Source organism: Pongo pygmaeus, chromosome 10, assembly GCF_028885625.2.
Source record: "Pongo pygmaeus isolate AG05252 chromosome 10, NHGRI_mPonPyg2-v2.0_pri, whole genome shotgun sequence".
Classification (NCBI taxonomy): domain Eukaryota; kingdom Metazoa; phylum Chordata; class Mammalia; order Primates; family Hominidae; genus Pongo; species Pongo pygmaeus.
Window position 1 is genome coordinate 50,706,467 of NC_072383.2, and position 24,675 is coordinate 50,731,141.

Here is a 24,675-nt window from a genome sequence, read left to right on the forward strand (position 1 = left end):
GCGAAAGAAGTTTAGCTTTTTCCTGGTTTCTGCCTTCCTTTGTTCTCCTCCCTTCTGCAAGGTGTAGAGGTGGTATGAGACTACAGTAAGATCACATGTGCCTCTGACCCTCTTCCCTAGCTCCTCTCCAGTGGACAATGCTGATGAGCAAGCAAGTGGGTGTCATCTGACTGTCATCCCCCATTGCCAAAGGATCAGTATCCTGTGTCTTGGGTTTTGATGTGATAATTCAGGGCCTTCATTATCCTGTCACTCTTGTTGTATTACAGAAGTTCAGTTCTGCAAGCAAGTATGCTGCTCTCTCTGTTGATGGTGAAGATGAAAATGAGGGAGAAGATTATGCCGAATAGACCTCTACATCCTGTGCTTTCTCCTAGTTTCTCTCCACCCTGGAACATTCGAGAGCAAATCAAAACCTCTATCCAGACAAGACAAAATAAAACTCACCATCTCCTGAAGACCTTTCTTACCTTTTTTTTAAAACAAAAAATGAAATTATTTTGCATGCTGCTGCAGCCTTTAAAGTATTGAAGTAACTGGAGAATCGCCAATGTAGCCAGAGAGAGGGACTTACAGCTTTTTAGAGGAAAAGTTGTGGTGCGTTATGTCACCATGCAGTTGCCAGTGTGATTAGTGCCTAGGGGTCTCCATTTAGCAGAAATGGTAATGACAGTGATATAACGCCTGGAACCTGGTTGGGCAGTAGGGGAGGGAGGTAGAAGGAAAAGTGTGAGATTTCTACCTTTTAGTTTTTATCCTATTGTGGCATATATGAATTCTCAAACATTATCTGAATAAATTTTCCACTCTTGGAAAGGTAGATTTAGCCTCAAGTTGTTTTAGTCTCCAGGAGGCTGCCAGCCCCTCCTCTTATTTAATTCTGAGTTTTGGGGGCCAGCCTAGAGGGAATTCCTTTTTTTTTTTTTTTTTTTTTTTTTTTTTTTACCCCCTAGGGGGGTAGTTGGGAGTGAGACTATAGGCCATAAAGAATGGGACTGCATTGGACCAAAATAAATGGGAAAATCGTGGTTTGAAAAGAAGCTTTTGGGAAGTGATGAGTCATTTTGCACCAGGTAATAGGGGAAAATTGTGTGACCTCCAGCAAACACATGAATGGTTATTTCCTGGAGCCGGAAGCACTTGGGGGTCGTGGTAATTCCCAGTGTTTTCTGTGTCCTAGTTTTACCCTTTCTGAACAGTCCTTTTTGAAAGTTTGAATATATCCACATTCTATTGAAACCTTGAAACTAAAAATTTAGACTCTTATCGTCATCTTAAGTTCTTCATGCTACTCTTAACCTCCCAAAAAGCAGTATCTAAGTCACATACATGATGTCTTGGGCATTTTCTCTCAGCCATGGAGAGCTGTGAAAGGAAGAATCGCTGCTTTTCTTAAGCAAATCGGTTTCTTGATGACTTTTGGTTCTCACTCCTTGCCTGCTCCTGCTTTGACCCCTTTTATAGATCAGAGTGCTCTAGAATAATGGATGGTCTTGGATGGCGGATAAATAGGGACAGGGACAGTTAAATTGGGAGCCTTTCTTACAACCTTGATGGGGTTTTTCCCCCAAGTTTCTTTCTCCACTGAAATGCCACACCAATGCTTGTTGGATTCATGAGGTGGCCAGACCAATGTGTTGTTTTTTGTTTTTTTTTTAAGCTTCCCTTGAGAGAATAAATGGTAATGGAGAGAACTATTTAACAAGGTTCTGGTTTCTCTTGCAACACAGTAGCTAAACTTGCCTGCTTTTATATGCATTTTTGTAGGGATCAGCTTGGTAGACAGTATTAGCAGAGAAACGACACCTTGATCTTGGTTTGCAAGCCCTTCTCCCATCAGTCCTAGATTAGGCCCTGTTCAGCCATGCAGGGGTGTTGGTTTATGCGTGCTGCAGCAGTGGGCATAATGAATATAATTTACCCAGTGGACAAAGGTGTGTACTAAGTGAATTTAAATAATTGGTGTGGATTGGCCAGTAGCTAAGAAGTGGGCTTTTAAAGAGTGTTGAAGATTTTTTTTTTTTTAAAGAAAAAAAAACTATTGATTGTAGATAATGAAAAGCTAGGGTTTGCCCTCTTCATGTCTACTCTCCTTCCAAACAGTTATATCCAAAACTGTTTTTCCCTCTCCCCTACCTTGTCTCCCCTATTAAAATAGAAACAGGGATTGATTAATGTCCCGCTCCTGAATACATGTAAAATTTGTACAAAAATATCTTCTATGAAAATGATTTGTAATCTGTAGACTTATTACCTGGGAGATGTCTTGATGTAAAATCCCATCCTTTGGGTTGTGGGTTTTTTGTTTTCTCCAAATAAATCTGATCTTTAAAGTTCATTGTAATGCTGAAATTCTTTGACATATACTCTGCACTCCCAGTGGTTTTTACTGGAGTCATTGACCACCCGCTCCTCCTTCCCCTACCATCTCTGAAGTTTTCATTCAGTATTGGATACCATATTGTCCAAGATCAGAGGGTGGGGTTACAAGGGAATCTGTTCCAGTGTTATTGAGGCCCAATGATAGAGTTTGTATCCCAGCTCCCCTCTGGCTTCTTTTTTTTTCCCCTGGTGTTAAATTTTTTAATCACCTGAATGCCTGCAGTCTATTTCCTGTACTGTTTATTTTAATCAAGTTGTGGGAACTCTAAGAATGAATCCTTGTGTCCTTGGGGCAGTTCCCTCATAATCTCCCTCCCTCACTTCAGCAATTTGGAGAGATGCTGCTCCCTGGAGTCACACCGCACTGGTGGACCAGAGATGATACTGGTGGCAGGCTGGTCGAGGTTACCAGAACAGAGGCTCACAGACTCAGTGGGAATTTTCCAAACAGCTAGGGACAGACTGGTCATTGTTGCAAGGCAGGAAAGGGGTTAGGACGGTGGCAGAGAATCCCTAATGTCACAAGGAGGTGGAGCATACATAGAAAGGAGCCCGGGAAGCCTCAGTCAACAATTTTGGGGATTTAAGAGCCAAGATGAGTCAGTTAATACAAATGACATTTCCCAGCCAACTGGAGCAGCTGCTCTTCTAGTTTCTGGCCAGTGCATTTATCTCTGTTCTCCAAAACTGGTAAAGTTGAGGGCTATGAGACTCAGCTGTGAAGGCTTTTCAATGTGGGTTTAGGTCCCCCTATTGTCCAGGCTGCCTGGGAACCTACAAGGTAATGCTTTTTCACTGCCTCTCCACCACAGGAATCAGTTTCACTCACATTCTCCAAGCCTTTGTTTCAAGCCACTCTAAGCTGTGCAATAATGAGGTCTAGGTAAATGATGGAAAGAAGGAACATAAAAACAGGAAAGGCTTGTTGAAAGGTTCATGATGGCTGTGTACAGAAAGGGTAGAGAGGAAGGCCCTATGTCCCAAAAGGTACTCTAAAAGTCAGAGAAAACCTGGGCTCTAATATGGCCACATCCTCATTTAAATTTAAAAAGATGTGTGTGGCCAGGTGCCATGGCTCACAGCTGTAATCCCAGCATGTCAGGAGGCCAAGGCAGGCAGATCATGTGGTCAGGAGTTCTAGACCAGCCTGGCCAATATGGTGAAACCCCGTCTCTACTAAAAATACAAAAATTAGCCAGGTGTGGTGGTGCACACCTGTAGTCCCAGCTACTCAGGAGGCTGAGGCAGAAGAATCGCTTGAACCCAGGAAGTGGAGGTTGCAGTGGACCGGGATCGCACCACTGCACTTCCAGCCTGGGTGACAGAGCGAGACTCTGTCTCAAAAAAAAAAAAAAAAAAAAAAAAGGTGTGTTAGCCGTGCATGGTTGCTCACACCTGTAATCCCAGCACTTTGGGAGGATAAGGCAGGAGAATCGCTTGAGCCTAGGAGTTTGAGACCAGTCAGGGCAACATGACAACACCCTGTCTCTACAAAAAAAATAGAAAAATTATCCAGGTATGGTGGTGTATGCCCATAGTCGCAGCTACTTGGGAGGAAAGATCACTTGAACCCAGGAGGTCAAGGCTGCAGTGAGCTGTGATCACACCACTACACTCCAGCCTGGGCAACAGAGCAAGACCCTGTCAAAAAAAAAGTGTGGGTCCACCCAGAAGCCCCCCAGCTGCAGGAATGGACCCAGGACTGGTCAGCCCTCATTGCCAACATCTTGTAAATCTTGAACTACTGGACAAGTAGGGGGAAAGTGCAGGTGCAGCATCCTACTTCAAAAGGGCTAACTTGAGGCTGGTTAGGTCCCGTGTGTCTCCCAGTCCACATTAGCCTCGTTTCTTCTCAATAGAATCAAGTACTATACTCTGGATCCCAAGGCACTAGGGTCCCAGTTCGTGCTGAGGGCGTCGCCTCAAGTGCTAAGCGAGCTCACAGCATCTGGTTTCTCAGGAAGTGAGAGAGCTACACATCTGCTCCTGGGAAGCATTATTTGTCAAATAAGCCTTGTTTCTCAGCAACCATTGTAGCCCCCAGGGCCACAAGTAAAGGGGGGCTTGCCTTCCCTTACCCTCCCCCAAAAGAAATTTGGAAGAGGCGAGCTGAGCTGCTCCCTGCCCAGCTGCAGCAACCTCCTGCTTGGACAATACACCCTCTGTCCTCAGCCAGGAGATCCGCCTCTGGAGTTGGCTCTGCCCCTTCCCCCACTCTTCCTGGTTCCCAGCACCCAAACCCTCTACTGGAGTTCTCTTGACCCAGTGGTCTCCAGCCAGGACAGTCCCACACCTTCAAATCCTCCCCCTACAGTCCCCGCACCCCAAGGATCTGAGCACATTCAGTTACAGGCATGGGGTCACCCCAGACCATGGAAGAGGGGGTTCCACCTTCAGTGCCAAGATGGACCACCCTCTGCATAGTCAAGGTAAGAAAACCTGTGTGGAGGGAGGTCAGAGGTGCTCCTGAAATTGACCTTTACTAACATCAACTGGGCTTTCTCCTCCTCCCCTTCCTCTCTGAAGCTCCTGCTGCTGTGAGCTGGAAATCAGGATGCCTGGCTGGCCCATGAACCACTCATTTTTGTTTCACTCCCACCAAGCTACCTCCTGTATAACTTCTCATTCTCAGCTTTTCTCATCAGCTTCCCTCCTGCAGCTCCCTTCCCCACTATCCCCACATTGAGAGTAGGAATCAAGCCTGAGCTGGGAGTTTGGCCACCCATCTTGTGACCCTTTTCCAATTCCTTGGAACCTCTAAAGTTCTTCCCATGGGCCTGCCAGGCAGCAGCAAAACCAGCATGTGTGAGGTTCTAACCCTTACCCCTCACCTCTCTGGGGTCCAATCAAGTTCCTCTTTGAGTCCCAGTCTCTCTATTGGTAACTTTAGAGCTTAGGTAAAGGTACTCCCACGGCATCCATTCCAGAGCCCAGCCAAAGACCCTAAGGAATGCTGGGAAGAGCAAGATGTTAAAAGAGCTGGTTGAAGGCTCCAGAGACATGAACACACTTAATTATCTCGTGTATCTCGATTACATAATCAAATCTGGCCAAAATACATGGGACAACCTTCAGCCTTGCCCTTTCTCCAGGAGCCTCCAATCCCTGCCACTCTCCTCGGTATTCCCCTAACTCTTGCCTCTCCCCTCCTCCCAGTGCCTCCCTACTCATTCCTGCCTGGCCTCCCCCACCCCCACCTCTCCCGTCCCCAGTCCCCAGTGACTCCCACTGCTCTAACCTCTAAAACTGTCTATTGGACACCAACTCAACCAAGAGCAGTAAGATCAAGGCTCCCCAGTCCCAACCATATCCACCCCTCCCAAATGCCAATTTCTGGGTTGGGGGGACACACAGTCATCACGCACTTCTTCACAGACTCTTCTTCCCTGCGGCAAGATTGGAATCAGGTGCTCCACCCCCTGGAAATGAGAACCAGACTTCTCAGCCTTTGCCAAAGACAAGGGACCCAGCTGAGAAGAGACAGGGAGGGAAAGAAGACCTTAGAGTCAGTAGTACTGGCTGCTTTGGGCAAGCACTGGGCATTGAGCCCTGGGCACTGGGTTCTCAGAATTCCAACCTCCCTTCCCCCCGCCCCTTTTCATCATGGAAAATCCAGCAGGGAGGGTGAAGGAGGGAGAAAGTTTCAGGAAGTGCTCACTGCTAAAGGACGTTAGGGGAATGTAGGAATGGCAACAGGTTCAGAACTTCTAGGAAGATGTCCCCTACCTTATCCCTACTCTCCACCTTCCGCTCCAGGGTGGCAAGACTCAAACCTGCCCTACGTACGGCCCATTAGCTCCATTCCATGAAGTTCCTATCCAGTACCAGGCACTGCAAAAGAAGGGAATGAGGTCAGACCCTAGAAAGAACTTCCACCTCCATTTGGAAAGGCTGGACTCAAGTTAAATGTAAGGAAGACCTTCTCAGAGGTCTCCTGCGGACTGGGAATGACGGTCCAGCTCTTTAAAACAGGGCAATGGGCCGGGCACGGTGGCTCACGTCTGTAATCCCAGCACTTTGGGAGGCCAAGGAGGGGAAATCGCTTGAGCTCAAGAATTGGAGACCAGCCTGGGCAACATGGCGAAAACCCATCTCTACAAAAAATTAGCTGGGCTTGGTGGGGCCCATCTGTAGTCCCAGCTACTCGGGAGGCTGAGGTGGGAGGATCGCTTGAGCCTGGGAGGCAGAGGTTGCAGTGAGCCGAGATGGCGCCACTGCACTCCAGCCTGGGCGACAGAGACAGACTCCGTCTCAATGAATAAAGCAGGGCAGTGGTGGGATGGCTGGAGCTGCTTGCGGGTGGAGATGGGGGCTTGAGCCTGACGGAGAGGTCCTCAGCTGTGAATCCTTTGAGAATACTAGCCCAGGAGAAGTCTCCGGTGGGGCAGAGGACCAGGGAAGGGTGTCCAGCGACTTGGGCCAAAAATAACACCAGGTGTCTTCACCTGATTCAGGCGCCCGCCTGGGTAGGGGACGCTAGCACCACCAGGCTAGGCCACGGGTGGTCCTCTGAGGTCAGGCCCAAGCCCAGGCACACTCCTGTGGGGAGGGTGAGAGGCTGAAGCTGCGCGGCAGTTCCCTGTCCCCTTGTTCCTAGTCCCTTCTGGACCTACGCCCACCGTTTCTGCTGCGTCTGCCTGGCTCGCGTGTTTCTTTTTGCCTGTGTCCCGCCGGGTCAGGCTCTCCCCGTCTCTCAGACTTTCCCGTCCCCGTGTCCTCCGTGGCCGTCTCTCTCTAACTCTCTCTCCCCCTCTCAGCCACTTCCTGTCTCCAGTATGTCCCTGGCACGGCCGCGCTGGCCGTCTGCGCACCCTCTCTCCCCTCGGCTCTTTGTGAGTGTGGGTTCGCGGGAGAAGGTGGGGAGGAGAGGAGGCCGAGGGGTGGGGAGCTGGCGGAACGTGGGGATTGGAGCCGGGAGGGAGGAGGAGGAGCGGGCTGCCACGGGCGCGGGCGCGGGCGCGGGCGCGGGGCGCGGCGGGGGCGGGAGGGAGCCCAGCCGAGAGCGGCCGCCCGCTCCCGCCACTGCCGCCGCCGCCTCCTCCTCCGCGTCCGCTAGGCGCGGGCACGGGAGGGATGGGCTGGCCCGGCGGCTCCCCCTGCTGCTGCCCCGCCCCGCCGCGCCCCCGCCCCGCCGGGCGCCCCCCGCAGGTGAGTGGCCGCGCCGCGCTGGGCGGGCGGCGGCCTCTGCGTCACGGCCGCGCGGGCAGTGCCAGGGGCGGGCGCCAGGGGGCGCGGGGCCGCCGGAGGTCGAGAGGGCGCGGGGCGCGGCTCGGGGCTGGGGCCGGGGGCTCTGGCTGGCCGCGGAGAGCTGGGAGCAGCGGGAGGCCGGGACAGTGACTAGGGGGCGGGGCGCGGCTGCAGCCCTACTCGATCAGGCCGCCACGCCTTCCAGCACCCGGGGCGCACGGGGCCGCACGCCGTGCCACAGACGCAGGCCCGGGACCCGGCAGCAGCTGGCAGCGGCGCTCGGGCCCCGGCCTGGCAGGGTGCGGGCGAACGTTTTCCTTTCCTGCTTCACATGTGGGACACTGAGGCCGTAAGCGGGTACAGATGAGGCTGATTCGACTCGCCAGCCCCGCTCTGCGGCCCCCTTCCGTCTCTGCCCTCATCCTCCAGACCCTTCTGGGAACACCCCCAGAGCCGCCGCCCTCCCTCGCTCCTTCCCTGGACCTTACCCCTCCTCCGCGGCGGCCGGGCTCCCAGCCTCCCTTCCAACCACAGCTATTTCCAGGAAGGGGGGTGTGGGTGGAGGGGTTTCTCCAAACAAACCCAAGACTTCGGAGAAAGAGGGGGCCCCGCTGGGGGAAGAGGTTGACAGGCTCTGGAATGTTACAGGCGGGAGGAGGGTGAGGGTCCACGAGGGTCTAGTGATGCCTTCCCAGCCCTCCTCAAGTGAGCTACTTTTCCCCTCGGGACTGGCTCATAGGGATCCCATCCCTGCTTCCCTTCCGAGGTGAGAGTGCCACAGGATGGGAGGGACTCACAGCCACAGTGGATCCTGACCACCCCACCCCTCACCGCGCTCACTGCTTGGGCACCTCCTTGCTGGGTCTGGGTGGGGAGTGTGAGACCAGTGAAAGTGAGAGGATGTCTGGGGACCTGTTCCAGGTGAGGGGACTTTCAGCCCCTATGGAGGCAGCAGGAGAGTGAAGCAGGTAGAGGAGTCCCGGTCAGGGCCATGTGCCATAGGGGCAGAAGCTGGGACTGGACAGAAAAAAGCCACACCCACCGCCCACCTTGTCACACTGCCCCATCTCCCCCAAGCAGGGCTGGGGGCTGGACAAGGCCAGGCCCGGTTGCCCACACTGGCCAGGGGCCTGGAATGTGCTGGGACACAGCCAGGCTGGCAGGATGGGGGTGGGTCACAGAGCCCGTGCTCCTCTCCAGTTACAGGCAGGGGGCCCAGGCCTGCCACACAGATGCCACCTTCTGGCCAGGATATCCTGGGGACACACTTCAAGGGATATCCTGGGAACACAGCTTCAAGGGAGAGGTCTCAGGCTAGGCCCAGTCCAGTCAGGTCCTTGCAACGGTCTCAAGTGGGCATCCACAGCAGGCCTCACCCCAGAGAATCCATCCTGATGGGTATGAAGGAGCAGGAGGCAAGTAGAAGGGACTCCGTGGGAGAAGCCAGGGCTGGGGGAGTTGCCTGAGTACTGGGACATTCAATACATACCATGCAAATGAGAGGGGCACATTTGCACATTCTTTCAGGTGACAGCTATAGCCCATCCCAGGGGCTGCTGTCCACAGCTTGGGGCTGAAGACTCCCAGGCCATTAACCCCTTAGCTTTTAGGAAGACTACTCCCCCTTTTCCAAGGCCCCATCCACCGCCCTCCCTTGACTCCCAGGACGGGAAGTTGGCCATGTTCCCAGGAGGGAGGCGGTAGGCCCATGGATGGGGGTGGAGTATGTGCTGGGAGGGGGGACCTCCTGTCCAGTCCTCAGGCCCTGGGACAGCTGCTGAGGAAGGAGAGCAGACCCAGGAGAGCCATGAAGGTACTCAGGCTTCGGGGTTGTGGCGGGGGGAGGGTGCAGCCCTTGGGTAGAGAGCCCAAGTTGCAGGGCTGGAAAGAGGGCTAGGGATCTGTGAGATCATGTCTGAAACAAAGCCAGGGAATGGGTGAGTGGGGGGCACTGTGTCAGGAGCAGAAACCTGGGGGCTTTCAGGAGAAGGGCCTCAGATGCCTTAGGCTGTGGCAGGAGAATGGATTACTCCCTAAACCTGAGCAAAGCAGTCTTGTGGCTGGAACTTGGCCTTGCAAGGTGTATTGAGGGTAAAGGTGGGCGGTGCATGCTTTCCTTTTCCTACTTCATAACAAGTGAAACTGAGACAGGAAGGGGGCCCCCAGTCCCATTTTTACCTGACTCTCAGGACACACTCGGGATCCTGGGCCTGCCTGCTGGTAGAAGTTCCCAGCTCCACTCCCTCCCCAGCGGAAGTCCCTCGAGAGCTTGAGAGTTCAGGCTGGAGCCTGGCTGGGACACACTGTTCCCCACTTGCCCTTTTGCCCTGCCCTGAGACCAGAATTTTCACCCGGCCCCACCGGGGGCAGGATCTCAAGACCATGGATCCCTGCAGATCCCTGGAGAGTGTGGTGTCCCGGGTGTGGGACAACTCCAGAGTTGGGGGAGTAGGGGGAGCAAAAGATCACAGGCTGACACTCCCAGCAGGGTAGATCCTGGGAATCTGATCTCCTGGCCTCCCCCACATCCTCCCCCCTCCACTTCCTGGAGCAGCGACCTGCCCCCTTCCCGCCTGCACTTCCCTCCACTTCCAGGGCCGGGCTTCTCCTCACACCAGCCAGCCAGCCTACCCTCCGCCCAGGGGAAGCGGCTGCCTCCGCCAGGCCGCTTCCAGGAAGCCCCGGGCCAGGCCCCAGCATTGTTCAGGCCCTGGGGCCGGCACCCCAGCCAGCCGAACACCATGAAGTCCAGCAGCCCCGTGGAGAGGCTGCTCAGAGCCCTGGGGAGGAGGGACGGCAGCCGGGCCACAAGCAGGGTAGGACGGCCCACCAGCTGGGCCAAAGAGGGGCAGGGGTGGAGGTGCGGGCAGTGGGGGAGGGGACCAGGAATCAGGCCAGGCCCTCTTCCCAATTTCAGCTTCCTCAGCCTTCTCCCCTGGCCCAGCATCCCCTCCGGAGTGGCCAGGGCTGTAGTGTGAGGGGCTGTTTGGGTTAGAGTAGGTCCCGCTGTCTGTTTTGGCTCCTCTCACCTTCCCTGCTCTAGCCTGGGCCAACCCCAGGAGGTCCTGGCCCCCCAGCCTAAGCCCCAGGTGCCTCACTGCAGGACTTTGCCACGCACTATCCAGGTATCCTCAGCAGGCTCAGAGATCATCAGGCCCCTTCCCTGGCCCGGGGAAGTTTGAGGGAAATGGGGTGGCAGGGTGGGAAAAGAGAGAGGAGAGGGAGTCAGGAGTGCTTTGGAACTGGAGGTTTGCTTTCCACTGACAACATCCATATCTGCCACTAATGCCAACATGCCCCCAAGTGTCCTAGTGGGTCCCACAAAGTTGGTCCAGCCCAGAAGGGTTGCAGGGACAGTCAAGAAACCAGAGGTGCTGCCCACATCCCCATCACTCTCTTTCCCAGCTTCCCAGCCTTGCCCCAAAAGCAGCAGCTCAGGACAACCTGAGATACTACTGTGATGGGTCCCCGGGAGGAGGACAGCAGGAGTCTGAACTCCAGAGGAGGGGGAATATGGGTAAAACAGAGAGGTGGCAAGGAGACAAGCTGTCCCCAGACAGAGGATGGGAGGAGTGAACCCACAGTGGGAGGGGAAGGGACTGAGATAGGCCTGGGCTGTAAGTGGGCATCCAAGGCTCCTGCCTCACTGCATCTCTGGGTCAGGAGGGGCTGAACAGGGAATCTGGTCCACTCCTTCCTCATTCAATGCGTGAATCCCAAGTGCCAGGGGGCATGGGGTCGGGGGAGAACTCACAGCATCCAAAGCCAGCTAAACTTCTCTCCCCAGTGACAGGCCTCTATCTGTTTCCCTCCAGCATGACCACCCCCCTTACACAATTGCTGTCTGCTGCCTCAATGCACAATGAGTAAACATGTTGTTCTGACCGTGGGGGAGGAGGGCATGTCAGCTGCCTGGAGCGTGGGGACAGCAGGAGCTAAAGGAAGCAGGACTGGCTAAGGCCACTCCTGCCGGCTCAGTCTGGTGCTGCAGGACTGACATACAACACGTATGTCTGGAACCTCCCTGCTCACTCTGCACACAGGTCTCCATGCGGGGAGGACAAGATGGGAAGAGTCAGGGAGTACCCCTACCACACCAGGGGGAAAGCCTGAGCATGGGGGCTTTCCACAAGGGCATCACACACCAGGGCCACGTGAGGGGCCCAAGTGATCCCCTGGGGAGGAGCTGACCCAGCAAAGGTGACGCAAGGGGTCAGATTCCATGCACAGTTGAGGACAGGCCCCATGACCACCCTGAAGCAGCTGTGGCCAAGTGCGTCCTACAAGTTTGAGGGCTTGATCTGGACGGAGGAAACCAGTGCAGTGCTAAGGCAAGGCTCCTGCCCAGTCCCGGAGATGATGGGCCCACTGGGAACTCACACCTCTGTTTGTCCCTCCACCCTCAGCCTAGGAAAGCTGAGCCTCATAGCTTCCGGGAGAAGGTTTTCCGGAAGAAACCTCCAGTCTGTGCAGTATGTAAGGTGACCATCGATGGGACAGGCGTTTCGTGCAGAGGTGAGGCGCTCTGTCCTGTGACTCTGAGACCCTCCACCCAGTACCACTGTGTTGCACAACTCCAGCAGGCCAGCTCACACAATCTCAAATGTAATATGCTGCTCCTGGATTAGGCACAATGGCAGCTAAGAAGCAGCTGCCTCCCCCTTCAGATGGCCTGGCTCCCCATGACAGACACCCCCCACAACCCAGGAGAGCCAGTACTCTCCACCACCTTCCCATCCTGACTTGTGACGGTAGTCTTCCTTCCCTCTCTTCCTCCTCACCTCCACCCACCCTGGAATGTTACCCCTGGCCTGGGCAGTAGTACCCCACTGCCACACTCTTCCCTCAAAACCTAGCCCTGCTCCTCTGCCCCAGCCAGCCCAGTCCAGGTGGGATCCTGGAAGTCCCAGGGTCTGGTTCCAGGGTCTGGGAGATGAGGGAAGGCCATTCCTTCCACTGTCCCACAGGCCCCTGCTAACCCCTCTCCTCCCCCTACCTTCCCTAGTCTGCAAGGTGGCGACGCACAGAAAATGTGAAGCAAAGGTGGGTATCTGATTCTACCTGATGGGGGAGAGGGTCTGGAGTCCCTTCCTCCTCCCAAACAGGCTTCTGCAACCACACTGGCATCAACCCTCTACCTCCACCCCTCTCACCACTGGGGAACCCCTCCTGGGTGGGAGGGGTGCTGTACTGGGCCCTTTAAGAACCACCCTACTCCGCCTTCTGGAGGGCTGGCCAGCACAGGCGGGTGGACAGCAAGACAGCGTTTGTCTTGGTGCTGTGCCCAGGCTGCAGCTGGCGAGAGGATGGGGGTGGGGAAGAGGAGGAGAATGAGGAGGAGGAAGGGTGGGGTGGGTGGGGAGTGGGGGAGCAGGATTTCAGAGACTGGGCAGCCAGATGGGTTGTGCCTTCCCTCTGGGGAAGGGTCCTAAAAATGCCTGGGTGGGTCTTGTCCTGGGCCCTGGAAAAACTGGGCCTTTCCAGGTATAAGCTGTAGATAGCACCCACTGTCCACTGGGGACCTGAGACAGCCCAATCTCTGAGGAGGTCCCCTGGTCCTCTTCCTTCAGGGCAGGGAGAGGAGGGTCCCAGGGCCCTGGAGCTGGCTTGGGGGAGCTGTGTGCCCAGGGGCGGGGTCTCCCGGTGAAAGAAGCCAGTGTCCGTCCCTGGCCATGGCCTGCCTGCGTGGCTCTATATATAACTCCTGCCCTGCAGCTGGATGAATGGGGGTCTGTGTGGGCTGGGGGCTGAGCGCCAAGAGCAACAAGTGGGGGGCCTGGGGGGTGGGGGACCAAGAGGCCAGAGGGGAGGTGCCCTTAAATAGCGCAACCTCAGCTGGAGCCAGTGCCCATCCGCTGAAGGCCCCTCCACCTTCCTCCTGAAGCTGAGGGGCTGCCCCATCCTCAAGCCCACGAGAGCCCTTCACCAGGAGCTCAGTTCCTTACTCCGTCCCCTTCCAGGTGACTTCAGCCTGTCAGGCCTTGCCTCCCGCGGAGTTGGTGAGTGCGCTCTGGGATGGGGTGGGGAGGGCAAGGAACCTGGCCATGATGTCCAGAGGTCTGGTGGCTCCAGAGAGGGCCCCCAGGAGATGACCTTGAACGGAGTGCTGTGGGTATTGCTCATCCTACGAGGAAAGAAAAAACTGTCTGAGTCCTCTGCTGATCTTGTGCCCTTGGGCCTGCTGGGGGTAGGACTCCTCTCCCCTTGTCCAGTACAGCCTTCAAAAGGACACTGACATTCCCTTCCCCTGTCCCCAGGCCCACACTGGTCCTTGCCCCTGCTGTAACTAACCACTCCCTTTTCCTCCCCCATCTCCCTCTAGCGGCGAAACACGGCCCCAGTCAGGCGCATAGAGCACCTGGTAAGGTGATGCTGGAGGAGGAGGGGGAAGCAGGTAGCTTTGGGAGTAAAGATCTAGATTTCCTGAAGACAAAAGTGCATGGCTCTGGAGTGGGCAGTCTAGAGTAGGGGGTACCCAAAGAGATGTCTAGACACTGTCTGTTAACCACCAGGGATCCACCAAATCTCTGAACCACTCAAAGCAGCGCAGCACTCTGCCCAGGTAAGTGAGGGTGCTGGGGTGGTCCCACGTGACCCCCTTTCCGCCGGCCCCACACCTCAGCCCAGGGCGCTGCCCCGCAACAAAGCTCCCCGGGACAGCCCCCGACCCTCAAAGCGGTATTCTCCCTCCGGACCGATCCACCCACCCTCAGAACCCAGCAGGCTTCACCTGCTGCCCAACAGACAGCCTTCCCATCACACTAGCCACCTCCGGGTGCCCCGCCCCTGGTTCATGCGTAGGCTCCCCCTCCCCAGGAGCTTCAGCCTGGACCCGCTCATGGAGCGGCGCTGGGACTTAGACCTCACCTACGTGACGGAGCGCATCTTGGCCGCCGCCTTCCCCGCGCGGCCCGATGAACAGCGGCACAGGGGCCACCTGCGCGAGCTGGCCCACGTGCTGCAATCCAAGCACCGGGACAAGTACCTGGTGAGGGGCGGGGCCATCAGGAGTCCACCAATGAGAGGGATGTGGGGTCCAGATGGGCGGGGCTAATGACTGACGTCACCAGCGAAGGCGAGGCCGCCAGGGGGCGGGACCAGAGTGGTGGGGGCGGGGCGGGGGCGGGGGCGGGGCCTGGAGCGGAGCGGAGCGGAGAATCCTGGAACGCTGGCGACTTGGCTGTGACTGGCTAGGCCGGGCCTTAGCTACCTTCTTATTTTCTTTATTTATTTACCTTTTTTTTGAGACGGGGTCTCACTTTGTTGCCCAGGCTGGAGTGCAGTGGAACGATCTCACCTCACTGCAACCTCCTCCTCCCGGGCTCAAGCGATTCTCCCACCTCAGCCTCAGTAGCTAGGATTACAGGCGTGCGTCACTCACGCCCAGCTAATTTTTTTTTTTTTTTTTTTTTTTTTTTTTTTTTGTAGAGACGGGGTTTCGCTATGTTGGCCAGGCTGGTCTCGGACTCCAGGGCTCAAGCGAACCGCACCCGGCAAATTTTTGTATTTTTAGTAGAGATGAGGTTTCACCATGTTGGCCAGGCTGGTCTCGAACTCCTGACCTCAGGTGATCCGCCCACCTCGGTCTCCCAAAGTGCTGGGGTTATAGGCGTGAGCCACTGCGACCGGCCTGCACCTTATTTTAAAGGAAGATTCTTACTTAGGATCCATCTCCACCTCGTGCCTCATTGCCGGAGATCATTTCTGTCTAAAGCCCTCCCCCTTTATTTCAGCTCTTCAACCTTTCAGAGAAAAGGCATGACCTGACCCGCTTAAACCCCAAGGTATGAAGGAAATGGCCTGCCCAACCATTAAACCAAGCCACCCCTACCCCAGAAGCCCCCAGCTTCCTCGTTATTAATAGTAGCAATTGGCATCTACTTCACTTTTAAGCACTTTCCCACTCTCCCATGATATATTACTGGAGACACCCCAAAACGTGATGCAGCAGGTATCAGCCCATTGTATGGATAACGAAAGTGCTGAGGCTATCATGGACAACCAGCAGACCCCCAACCTTGCCCCCGGACCCCTATGCCCTGTCCCTTTTCCACCCTGCCTGTCTCTCTCTGTTGGTGGCCCCCAGCCCCAGTTGCACCCCTGCATTCTCCCCAGGTTCAAGACTTTGGCTGGCCTGATCTGCATGCTCCACCCCTGGACAAGCTGTGCTCCATCTGCAAAGCCATGGAGACGTGGCTCAGTGCTGACCCACAGCACGTGGTCGTACTATACTGCAAGGTGGGACGGGACCTCGGGTTCCCTGGTGCCTGGAGGTTCCAGGTCAGCCTGGAGCCCCCAGACCCTCACCCCTGTCTCTCTGTCTGTCAGGGAAACAAGGGCAAGCTCGGGGTCATCGTTTCTGCCTACATGCATTACAGCAAGATCTCTGCAGGGTGAGGCTCCCAGCGCCTGAGTAGCCGCTTCCCCAGTGGCCCTTTCTCCAGCTGGCCCCTTAGGAACCCATTTCCCCTGGAGCCCACCTCTTCGTTGAGAGTCCTTTGCTGTCAGCTTAGCATTTCCATCTCCCTTTTATCACTAGTACTGTAACACAGTCTGCAGCAGATGGTCTGTAGAGCTTCCTGGGGCAGCCACAAACAGGGTGCTGTAAAACAGTGGAAATGGGCCCGGTGCAGTGGCTCACGCCTGTAATCCCAGCACTTTGGGAGGCTGAGGTGGGCGGGTCACCTGAGGTCAGGAGTTTGAGACTAGCCTGGCCAGGTGAAACCCCGTCTGTAAAAATATAAAAACATAAAAATTAGCTGGGCGTGGTGGTGGGTACCTGTAATCCCAGCTACTCAGGAGGCTGAGGCAGGAGAATTGCTTGAACCCAGGAGATGGAGGTTGCAGTGAGCCCACATGGTGCCACTGCACTCCAGCCTGGGTGACAGAGTCAGACTCCATCTCAAAAAAAACAAAAACAAAACAAAAAACGGTGGAAATGTACTCTCTCACAGTTCTGGAGGCCAGAAGCCCCAAACCAAGCTGTCAGCAGGCCCTTCCTCCGTCTGAGACTCAGGATAGAATCCTCCCTTGTCTCTTTCTAGCTTCCAGTGGTGGCCGGCAAGCCTTGGCATTCCTTGGTTTGCAGACACATCACTGTAATCGCTGCCTGTGTCATCACTTGGTGTTCTCCCTGTGCATCTCTGTCTGTGTCTCTTCCTCTCTTCTTATAAGGACACCAATCATATTGGATTCAGGGTCCACCCTCCTTCAGTATGACCTCATCTTAACTAATTATGTCTGCAACGGCCCCATTTCCAAATAAGGTCACATTCTGAGGTACATGTCTTTTGGGGGGATATAATTCAACCCATAAGATGGTTTTGTTGCCCCACTTTACAGATGAAAAAACTAAAGTTCAGGGAACAATTGCCTGAGGCCCAACAACTAGTAAAGTGACTGTACGTGGTGCTTCTCATTCTCATTACCACCACTCTGGGCTTCCTCTAGACTTAGAGGATCATATTTCTCCTCCATCCCCTGGGGCTTAGGGATGGGAGGCCAGGATGAAGACTAATTCCTAATCCCCAACACTGGCCTTGCTGTCCCCAGGGCGGACCAGGCACTGGCCACTCTTACCATGCGGAAATTCTGCGAGGACAAGGTGGCCACAGAACTGCAGCCCTCCCAGCGTCGGTGAGCAGCCTGGGTGGGGATGGGCCAGAGGAGCAGCTCCCTTCATGGCTACCAAGGCCAAGACTCTCTTATTCATGCAGCACACCTTCACTGAGTGTGCCAAGCACTGTGCCAGGTGCTGAGAATTCAAAGTGGACAAAGCCCCTGCTCTCATGGAGCTTTCATGCTAGTAGGGTGGAAGGCAGTAGACCTGGGAATAAATAGACGAGGAGATCCGTCATAAAGAGAACCTGAAGGACAGTCAGGGCCTGCCACTATAAAGTGAAGCAGAGCTCTGGGGAAAGAGCTTTGAGGCAGAGGGGAGCAGGAGGGATTGAGGTTAGATGCAAGGAAGAACTTTCTGGTGACCCGGAAGATGGGAAGGAAGTGCTGAGCAGATGGGCCAGCCTTCTAAGGGTGCATGGTTGAAATGATACAAGGTGACCTCCAGAGGAAAAGGCTTATGTTCTCCTTGACACGCCCTCCACCAGATACATCAGTTACTTCAGTGGGCTGCTATCTGGCTCCATCAGAATGAACAGCAGCCCTCTCTTCCTGCACTATGTGCTCATCCCCACGCTGCCAGCCTTTGAACCTGGCACAGGTGAGTCTGCCTGAGATGTGCTCCCTAGTGAGAGCCACCTTCAGGCCCTCTCCACTCAGCACCCCTCCTGTGCCTTCTCCTCTGCCCCTCCAGGCTTCCAGCCCTTCCTTAAAATCTACCAGTCCATGCAGCTTGTCTACACGTCTGGAGTCTAGTGAGTGCTCTATTCCCAGGCCCCTGACACTTCATGACCAGGGTCCCTCTTGCTCCTGCATTCCTGCTTCTCCAGCCTCCCTAGACACCTGGGCAGGGCTCAGACTCTGGTCTTCTGGCTCCCCATGACTGCATAGCCGCCTCTGCACGCAGGAGCTTCTGGTTCATCTCTGCCTTCTCCTCTCTCCCCACAGTCACATTGCAGGCCCTGGTCCCCAGCAGCTTTGCATCAGCCTGGAGCCGGCCCTCCTCCTCAAAGGCGATGTCATGGTGAGGGGGGTCCTGTCAACAAGAAGAATCCTGGAGATGGGGCAGGGGTTGGTGGTGTAGCGGCACAGTCACCAATTTGAGACAGATTGGAGGGCGAGTAGGGAGATCACCTTGAGATCGAGGCAGGGCAGAAGCTGTGACCAGGCAGTCCCCAGGGTGGAAGCACAGAAGAGGACATGAGGCCTGATCCCCAGCCTCCTGCCTTTCCCCCAGGTAACATGTTATCACAAGGGTGGCCGGGGCACAGACCGGACCCTCGTGTTCCGAGTCCAGTTCCACACCTGCACCATCCACGGACCACAGCTCACTTTCCCCAAGGACCAGCTGGACGAGGCCTGGACTGGTGAGTCTGAGACAAGTGGCCTGGGGCTGGAGCCCAGGTGGCAGGCAGGCAGGAGAGTGTGGTATGGGCCAGGGGCCTGGTTCTTCACTGTCCACTCCCCATAGATGAGAGATTCCCCTTCCAAGCCTCCGTGGAGTTTGTCTTCTCCTCCAGCCCCGAGAAGATCAAAGGTAAGAGCAGGGACATGGGCTGGGGACTGAGGGCCGCCTCTCCCCTGCTCCCCAACACCCGAGTGGCCTTCCACAGGCAGCACTCCACGGAATGACCCCTCGGTCTCTGTCGACTACAACACCACCGAGCCAGCCGTGCGCTGGGACTCCTATGAGAACTTCAACCAGCACCACGAGGACAGTGTGGATTGTGCGCAGGGCAGCCTGCAAGGTGGGATGTACAGGGTTGTGGTGGAACCCTGGGGGGGTGGTGCCAGGGAGAAGCACACTCCCTCCTCCCCAGGCAGAGCCCACTCCTGAGAGACACCCCCAGCCGACAGCTGTCTCCCGTGCCATCCCCTCTCATGAATTTTCTCTCTCCCTCCCTATTCCCTGCTTGCCCTCCCTCCTTGATCCTCTTCCCCACTCAGGCTCCTTGACCCACACCCGGGGTCCCCTGGATGGCAGTCCTTATGCCCAGGTGCAGCGGCCTCCCCGGCAGACCCCCCCGGCGCCCTCTCCAGAGCCTCCACCACCCCCCATGCTCTCTGTCAGCAGCGACTCGGGCCATTCCTCCACGCTGACCACAGAGCCGGCTGCTGAGTCCCCTGGCCGGCCGCCCCCTACAGCTGCTGAACAGCAGGAGCTGGATCGCCTCCTAGGAGGCTGCGGAGTGGCCAGTGGGGGCCGGGGAGCTGGGCGCGAGACGGCCATTCTAGATGACGAAGAGCAGCCCCCTGTGGGCGGAGGCCCCCACCTCGGTGTGTATCCAGGCCACAGGCCTGGCCTCAGCCGCCACTGCTCCTGCCGCCAGGGCTACCGGGAGCCCTGCGGGGTCCCCAATGGGGGCTACTACCGGCCAGAGGGAACCCTGGAGAGGAGGCGACTGGCCTACGGGGGCTATGAGGGATCCCCCCAGGGCTACGCCGAGGCCTCGATGGAGAAGAGGCGCCTCTGCCGATCGCTGTCAGAGGGGCCATACCCCTACCCACCCGAGATGGGGAAACCAGCCACTGGGGACTTTGGCTACCGCGCCCCAGGCTACCGGGAGGTGGTCATCCTGGAGGACCCTGGGCTGCCTGCCCTATACCCATGCCCAGCCTGCGAGGAGAAGCTGGCGCTGCCTACAGCAGCCTTGTATGGACTGCGGCTGGAGAGGGAGGCTGGAGAAGGGTGGGCAAATGAGGCTGGCAAGCCTCTCCTGCACCCAGTGCGGCCTGGGCACCCGCTGCCTCTGCTCTTGCCTGCCTGTGGGCATCACCATGCCCCGATGCCTGACTACAGCTGCCTGAAGCCACCCAAGGCAGGCGAGGAAGGGCACGAGGGCTGCTCCTACACCATGTGCCCCGAAGGCAGGTATGGGCATCCAGGGTACCCTGCCCTGGTGACATACAGCTATGGAGGAGCAGTTCCCAGTTACTGCCCAGCATATGGCCGCGTGCCTCATAGCTGTGGCTCTCCAGGAGAGGGCAGAGGGTATCCCAGCCCTGGTGCCCACTCCCCACGGGCTGGCTCCATTTCCCCGGGCAGCCCGCCCTATCCACAATCTAGGAAGCTGAGCTACGAGATCCCTACGGAGGAGGGAGGGGACAGGTACCCATTGCCTGGGCACCTGGCCTCAGCAGGACCTTTGGCATCTGCAGGTGAGGGGCACCAGAGTGCGGAGTGCCCAGGGCAGAGGAGGTTCTGGAAGATGGTGGGGAAGTCAAGGGGGAACAGGGTGAGAAACAGCTAAGCCAGACAGAAGAGCCCCATCCTGCTCACAGCCCACCTCTCCCCTTCACTGCAGAGTCACTGGAGCCGGTGTCCTGGAGGGAGGGCCCCAGTGGGCACAGCACACTGCCTCGGTCTCCCCGAGATGCCCCATGCAGTGCTTCATCAGAGTTGTCTGGTTCCTCCATGCCCCTGCACACCAGCAGCCCAGTCCAGGGCAAGGAAAGGTATGCAGAAGGGCCGGGGATGCTCGAGTGCTTTCTTGTCCAAGCAGTTGATGGAGGCGGGTGGGGTGGGAGCAGCCACAATGGGGGCTCTGCTGACCATCTGCCCTTCCACCCTACAGCACCCGGCGACAGGACACCAGGTCCCCCACCTCAGCGCCCACTCAGAGACTGAGTCCTGGCGAGGGCTTGCCCCCTGTTTCCCAGGCAGGCACCGGAAAGGCCCCTGAGCTGCCGTCGGGAAGTGGGCCTGAGCCTCCGGCCCCTAGCCCAGTCTCTCCGACCTTCCCTCCCAGCTCGCCCAGTGACTGGCCTCAGGAAAGGAGTCCAGGGGGCCGCTCAGATGGCGCCAGTCCTCGGAGCCCTGTGCCCACCACACTTCCTGGCCTCCGCCACGCCCCCTGGCAAGGCCCTCGAGGCCCCCCAGACAGCCCAGATGGGTCTCCCCTCACTCCTGTGCCTTCCCAGATGCCCTGGCTTGTGACCAGCCCAGAGCCGCCTCAGAGCTCACCTACACCTGCTTTCCCCCTGGCTGCCTCCTATGACACCAATGGCCTTAGCCAGCCCCCACTTCCTGAGAAACGCCACCTGCCTGGGCCGGGGCAACAGCCAGGACCCTGGGGCCCAGAGCAGGCATCATCGCCAGCCAGAGGCATCAGTCACCATGTCACCTTCGCACCTCTGCTCTCGGATAACGTCCCCCAACCCCCAGGTATAAAGGCCTTGAGGGGGTTGGGGCCACCTTGAGAGAACCCTTTCTCCTGGGATGTAGCATGGATGGGGACCCGGGTACCCTGGGGTCTGAACCTACTCCCTCCCTGTCCTAGAGCCTCCTACACAAGAGAGCCAAAGCAATGTCAAGTTTGTCCAGGATACATCCAAGTTCTGGTACAAGCCACACCTGTCCCGTGACCAAGGTGAGAAGCCAGCCTGCCCCCACCCCACTCCATCCCACTCTCTAGGGTGTCTATCTTGGCTCTAAGTCCCATCCTGTTGAAGCTCTTGGCTCCTCCTGTCTGAGCTGTGTTTACTCTTGGCTGAGTGTTTACCAGCAGGTGATACTGGGCTTTGGGCCAAGGCGGTGAGATCCAACATGGTCAAAACCCCTGTGAACTCTAGAGCTCTGGCCTCAGACTCTCACCACCACCACAGCTGTCAGGGCAGAGACCATGGAGCTTGGCAGCAGAGGAGGGGGGCTGCATGGAGCTCAGTCCACCCCTGTGAAAACTCTTCCCCGCTGCCCGCTACCCCTTACCCTGCAGCCATTGCCCTGCTGAAGGACAAGGATCCTGGGGCCTTCCTGATCAGGGACAGTCATTCATTCCAAGGAGCTTATGGGCTGGCCCTCAAGGTGGCCACACCGCCACCCAGTGCCCAGCCCTGGAAAGGTACAGAACACCCAAACCTGAGTGGGGTGGGGACAAAGTTGGGGGGGGGGGGTGCCAGAGGCAAGGTAACAGGGCGGGTGGGGGTGCTGTGCTGGCCATGCTGCTGTGGAGGGGAGAGGTAGGAAAAGACCTCAGCTGCTCAGGAAAGAATCCCATTAGGGAAGAAGCTGGAACCTGGAATGCTAAAGCCACAATCTTCCCCTCTCCTCCTCTCAGGGGACCCCGTGGAACAGCTGGTCCGCCATTTCCTCATCGAGACTGGGCCCAAAGGGGTGAAGATCAAGGGCTGCCCCAGTGAGCCCTACTTTGGTGAGAAGCAGGAGCCTGGGGAAGGCTACGTTGGGTCGGTTTAGGGAGACGCCAGGGGATCTCAGGAGGATGGAAGGGAAAGGTGGGGCACCCTGGGCACCTCAGGACTTTCCTACCTTCTCTCCCACAGGCAGCCTGTCCGCCTTGGTCTCCCAGCACTCCATCTCCCCCATCTCCCTGCCCTGCTGCCTGCGCATTCCCAGCAAAGGTGAGTGTCTGGTCATCTGTCCTCCCCACCTCTCCTCACCCCCTGCAGCCAAAGCAGGATCCAGAGGTCTTGGCTCCCCGCCTTCCCTTGGGGAAGCAGAGGGAGTGCTCCAGCTTGGGGAACGCTCTGCCTTCTGAGCTTCTCTGTCGGTTCTCATTGCCCTCAGATCCTCTGGAAGAGACCCCAGAGGCTCCAGTGCCCACCAACATGAGCACAGCGGCAGACCTCCTGCGTCAGGGTGCTGGTAAAGACTTCCCCTCCACTCCCCTCCCTCTCTCTGGGCACCAAGGGGGCATTGTGGATACAGGGCATGGGGCACTGAAAGGCCTTGAGGTGGGCGAGCCCTGGCCAACCCGTGAGGGCAGGGGAGCCCCATACTGTTGGGGATGAGGAATTGGGTCCTCAGCCTAGGTTCTCAAAGTCTCATGAACAACAGGATCATGGGGTGGTAGCAGGGAGGCTTCTCTGCCTCGCTTCTGACTGTAGATCCAGTAGAGTCGTGGAATCTGCCTTTTTAACAAGTCACCTATGTGATTGTAAAGCATGTGACAGCAGTAGCTGGGGAATGTGCAAGAGCTGGTGGGGGTGGCTAGGGGATGGGCACTCCCTCCCTGACCCACTCCCTGCCCCTGTAGCCTGCAGCGTGCTCTACCTGACCTCAGTGGAGACAGAGTCACTGACGGGCCCCCAGGCTGTGGCCCGGGCCAGCTCTGCAGCTCTGAGCTGTAGCCCCCGCCCGACACCAGCTGTTGTCCACTTCAAGGTGTCAGCCCAGGGCATTACACTGACGGACAACCAAAGGAAGTATGTGTACTCAGCCCTGTAGGACCCCATGCTTAAGGCCCCTGGGGGCCCCTGTTTCTGAGTGTGACCTTCCTCACCCTCCTCCTTGCAGGCTATTCTTTCGCCGCCATTATCCAGTGAACAGCATCACCTTCTCCAGCACAGACCCTCAAGACCGGAGGTGACTCTCCTTCCAAACCCTTTGCCCCAAATCCCCATGGTCCCACCAGGTCCCAGCTCCCAGCCCCAGCCCCAGCCCCAGCCCCGGCCCCAGCCCTGGCCCCGGCCCCCCGTCAGCAGCTGTCCCCTGGGGTGTGCATCTTCACACTTCTTCTCCTTCTGCAGATGGACCAACCCAGACGGGACCACCTCCAAGTAAGCCTCCCCATGAATTCAGCCTCTTCCTTCCAAGGGACCAGGGCGCCGCCGTCCTCTCAACGCTGGCATTTGATTCGTCTCACCAAAGCCAGCTACATTCCCTTGTGGAAGGAATGTTAAGCCCCTTCCCCAACCTTTATCCTCCTAGGATCTTTGGTTTCGTGGCCAAGAAGCCGGGAAGCCCCTGGGAGAATGTGTGTCACCTCTTTGCAGAGCTTGACCCAGATCAGCCTGCTGGCGCCATTGTCACCTTCATCACCAAAGTTCTACTGGGCCAGAGAAAATGAAGGAAGGCCACAAGCTCAGAGCCCACATCAACACTGCACCCCTCCCAGCACCACACAGCCCTCACATCCCCTGGCCTGGACCCAGGAGACCCAGGAGAAAGCACCCTCCCTTAGGAATGAGGAGTGGGCATCAGGCCTGGGACACTGCTCTCCTTCCCCGCCCCCAGCCTGCTAAGTTAAGTGGACAGGCCCACAAGATGACCTTGCATGTGAGCAGATGGCAGAGATGGGTGTGTGAGGGGTGAGGAGGCATCAGCAGTGAAGCCCCGAAGGAGATCAGGCAGCCCCACCTGCAGGAGAACATCAGCCCTCCAGGGGATCAGCCCCTGCCAGTTCCACCCAGCTGCAGGTCCCAGCACGGCAGGGATGGGAGAGGGGTGGGGAGCAAGTCACTGCCTCCTCTGAGCAGAGATTCAGAGTAGGATCACATGAATAGGGGAAAAAAGAGAGTCTATTTTTGTCTAATAATAAAGAATTTCTATAAACTTTAGCCGAAATTGGAGTCAACACTTATTCACAGGAAGGTCAAAGCCTCATCTCCCAGGGGACGTATCTGTGCTTCCTGGGGGCATCCCAGGGCCCAGGCCTATAGCCAGGCCCATGGAACATATGATTCCCATCCCTGGCCCAACATTGGTCCACATCTCCCCACGAGCAAGCTGCCCTCGGCTGCCCCCATCCA

At 56.9% G+C, this 24,675-nt stretch overlaps 2 protein-coding genes and 1 long non-coding RNA gene across 9 annotated transcripts in view; 2 read left to right on the forward strand and 1 right to left on the reverse strand.

Moving 5' to 3' along the window:
* Positions 1-2,338, forward strand: part of EIF4B (eukaryotic translation initiation factor 4B) — a 38,888-nt gene extending 36,550 nt beyond the window's left edge. For all 4 annotated transcript variants that reach the window (XM_054442186.2, XM_063672747.1, XM_054442185.2 and 1 more), the window contains exon 15: positions 270-2,338. In XM_054442186.2, coding sequence (XP_054298161.1) covers positions 270-350 — 81 coding nt within the window. In that variant the 3' untranslated portion in view covers positions 351-2,338. The remainder of the gene's footprint in view (positions 1-269) is intronic.
* LOC129009375 (uncharacterized) lies at positions 1,055-14,555 on the reverse strand. 2 transcript variants are annotated; one of them, XR_010127801.1, is made up of 4 exons: positions 14,437-14,555; positions 13,515-13,693; positions 6,109-6,213; positions 5,595-5,801 (listed from the first exon to the last, which is right to left on the reverse strand). It is a non-coding gene; the product is annotated as an uncharacterized LOC129009375 (long non-coding RNA). The 2 variants fall into 2 exon arrangements; XR_008492757.2 differs by lacking the exons at positions 13,515-13,693; positions 14,437-14,555 and adding an exon at positions 7,002-7,238 and having other exon boundaries at positions 1,055-5,801.
* Positions 7,369-24,483, forward strand: TNS2 (tensin 2). 3 transcript variants are annotated; one of them, XM_054442184.2, is made up of 29 exons: positions 7,369-7,530; positions 11,976-12,084; positions 12,575-12,612; positions 13,530-13,568; positions 13,892-13,930; positions 14,082-14,131; positions 14,386-14,557; positions 15,303-15,353; positions 15,685-15,807; positions 15,898-15,962; positions 17,122-17,205; positions 17,676-17,788; positions 17,882-17,942; positions 18,136-18,211; positions 18,425-18,554; positions 18,659-18,724; positions 18,801-18,935; positions 19,135-20,346; positions 20,493-20,643; positions 20,763-21,352; positions 21,468-21,557; positions 21,903-22,028; positions 22,245-22,337; positions 22,468-22,545; positions 22,712-22,789; positions 23,181-23,349; positions 23,441-23,509; positions 23,674-23,703; positions 23,855-24,483. In XM_054442184.2, the coding sequence occupies exons 1-29, from the start codon at positions 7,456-7,458 to the stop codon at positions 23,991-23,993; spliced, it is 4,251 nt and encodes a 1,416-aa protein (XP_054298159.1). In that variant the 5' UTR covers positions 7,369-7,455; the 3' UTR covers positions 23,994-24,483. The 3 variants fall into 3 exon arrangements, with proteins under 3 accessions (XP_054298159.1, XP_054298157.1, XP_054298158.1); XM_054442182.2 differs by lacking the exon at positions 7,369-7,530 and adding an exon at positions 8,766-9,382; XM_054442183.2 differs by lacking the exon at positions 7,369-7,530 and adding an exon at positions 9,551-10,385.
* Positions 24,484-24,675: the final 192 nt, after the last annotated feature.